The sequence below is a fragment of the Pteropus vampyrus genome, unplaced genomic scaffold (assembly GCF_000151845.1).
Source record: "Pteropus vampyrus isolate Shadow unplaced genomic scaffold, Pvam_2.0 Scaffold166, whole genome shotgun sequence".
NCBI classification, from domain to species: domain Eukaryota; kingdom Metazoa; phylum Chordata; class Mammalia; order Chiroptera; family Pteropodidae; genus Pteropus; species Pteropus vampyrus.
The window spans coordinates 227530-229927 of record NW_011888947.1 but is presented as its reverse complement, the minus strand read 5'-3'; the positions used below and the strand labels follow the sequence as shown (position 1 = coordinate 229927).

At 45.2% G+C, this 2398-nt stretch overlaps 1 protein-coding gene across 2 annotated transcripts in view; it reads right to left on the bottom strand.

Moving 5' to 3' along the window:
• Positions 1-2398, bottom strand: part of CA5A (carbonic anhydrase 5A) — a 41514-nt gene that overhangs the window by 2367 nt on the left and 36749 nt on the right. For both annotated transcript variants that reach the window (XM_023536669.1, XM_023536668.1), the window contains exon 6: positions 850-1005. In XM_023536669.1, coding sequence (XP_023392437.1) covers positions 850-1005 — 156 coding nt within the window. The remainder of the gene's footprint in view (positions 1-849; positions 1006-2398) is intronic.

Here is a 2398-nt window from a genome sequence, read left to right as displayed (position 1 = left end):
AGCATCCATGTATGACATCCATTTCTTGGTTAATTTATTCACTAACAAATACCTATAGAGGGCCCATTATGGGCAAGGACCAATTATAATGTCTCAGTTATAATGGCATTTCTGTTCTTTTAATATTTATTTATTTATTTATTCATTCATTCATTCATTCATTCATTCATTTGTTTATTAACTTTCTCCCTTCTTTAATCCCGCCACCCCCTACTTCCACCCCTGACCTATGGATGTTGACGTTTCCCCTTAAGAACTGGATCTCTGAAGCAGGGGGTCTCCTCCCACAAGCTCGCGGCATGCACCCGGGGCCTGGTGCACCCGAGTATGGTCCCTGGCTCTGTAAAGCAGACGTGCTAACCACTACACTGTGGAGCCACCCCTGGCATTTCTGTTCTTTTAAAGTAACTTTACCCTGACATAGACTGAGGAGTAAGCACTGACCAAGTTCAGCCATTAGTCATTGGGGATACTCACCACATCTGAACGCCAAGCCAGATGTGGTGAGTATCCCTAATGACTAATGGTTAGACAGTGCTAAAATATAACTATTTCTGCCCTCATATCAGTTCTGTTTTCCTCCCCACCCCTCCTCGCCACCTCCCCCCCACCCCCTCTGTCTCTCTCACACACTAACATCTCAAGGTCAGAAGAATTGTGATTTCAGGAAGCTCTGTTCCATCTCAACGAGCTTCTACTTCAATTGAAAATTCTTCTTCTGTAGGAACATCCAGAACTCACCAAAGACTAAAACTCCACGATATTCACTCACGATATCTTAGTAACACTGCCAAACAAAAGGAATTTCTTCAATATAGTCCCACTACACAGACCGCAGGCACAGCTCACCTGGTTCGGAGCCACTTCAATGGGCTTCTTCTGGATGATCCACGTGACTGACTCCGTTAGGGGAGGAGTGGTGAGGGAGCCTGGGTAGGTCCAGTAATTCCGGCAGGTGGGCAGCAGACAGGAGGGCTGGAAGGGGCCCATGGCCACCTGAGCATCCTGAGACCAAGACCACAGGCCATGTCAGGGCTCAGGTGGAGGTACGGGAGGTGCAGGAAGGGAGGGAACTGTGCTCCATCTTTATCTCAGTGACGTGACCGTCACATCACCAGGAGGGACATGTGTCCCCGAGATAAAGGCTGTGAAGCCAAGATGATCACATTTGGAAGCAGTAACAAGTAAGCGTGACCCTCATAGCAGAGCACAGATCCCCACTAAATGCTTACATTTTTCCTTTTAAAGATTTATTTTCATCTACCTAAGCTGTGAAAATATTACACTTTTAAAAATTGTGGTTAAATGACATGAGTAACATAAAATTTACTATTTTAATCACTTTCCAGTGTACAGTTCCGTGGCATTGAATACATTCACATTGCTGTGCAACCATCACCACCATCCATCTCCAGGAGTTTCTCATCTTCCCAAACTGAAGCTCTGTCCCTGTTAAACACTAACAGGGACACCTCCCCCAGCCCCTGGCGGCCACCATCCTACTTTCATTCTCTATGGATTTGATTCCTCTGGGGACCTCATGTGGGTGAAATCATGCAGTATTTGTCCTTTTGTGATTGGCTTATCTCACTTAGCATAATGTCCTCAAGGTTCATCACATTGTAGCATGTGTCAGGATGTCCTTGCTTTTTAAGGCTGAATAATTTACCATGTTGTGTTTATTCATTCATTCGATGATGGACCCTTGGGTTGTTTCTACCTCTTGACTATTGTGGGCAATGTTGCTGTGAATATGAATATACTAATATCTCTTAAGACCCTGTTCTCAATTATTTTGCGTATATACCCAGAAGTGGGAATGCTGGATCCTATGGGAATTCTATGTTTAATTTTTTGAGGAACCACCAGACTGTTTTCTATATTGGCTACACCAGAAAATTTTCACTTTTAAGACAGCTGACCATCTCTTTAAAGCAGCGGTCTCTGACGTAAGAGTCGCGGTAACGACACACACTCAGGAGGATGTGTGCGCTGAGCCTGTCACCTGACTCTGCCAGGACTTTCTTTCTCACAGGGAGCAGGCGGAATTGATGGACCTGGACAGCTGTCCTCAGCCACCTTGTGCCAGGCTCTCTGCACTGCTCCCACGAGGGACTCCAGTCAGCATGTCCTGCTTGGGAGCCCTGTGTTTAGAATTCATGTTTGTCTACTTTCTGTGCTTTATAAAAGGATGGGGAGAAATTTGCCTCTCTGAGTTCCAAATGACACTGATAGGGTGCCACCATTCATTCATTTATTCATTCACTTACTCACAGTTGTGTTTAGCACCTACAGTAAACCCGACTCGATCTTAGGTGCTGGGGTGCAAAACCACCGCCTTCATGGAACTTACCTTTTCCCAGACAAAAGCAGACAGCACACCAAATAATAAGTAAAT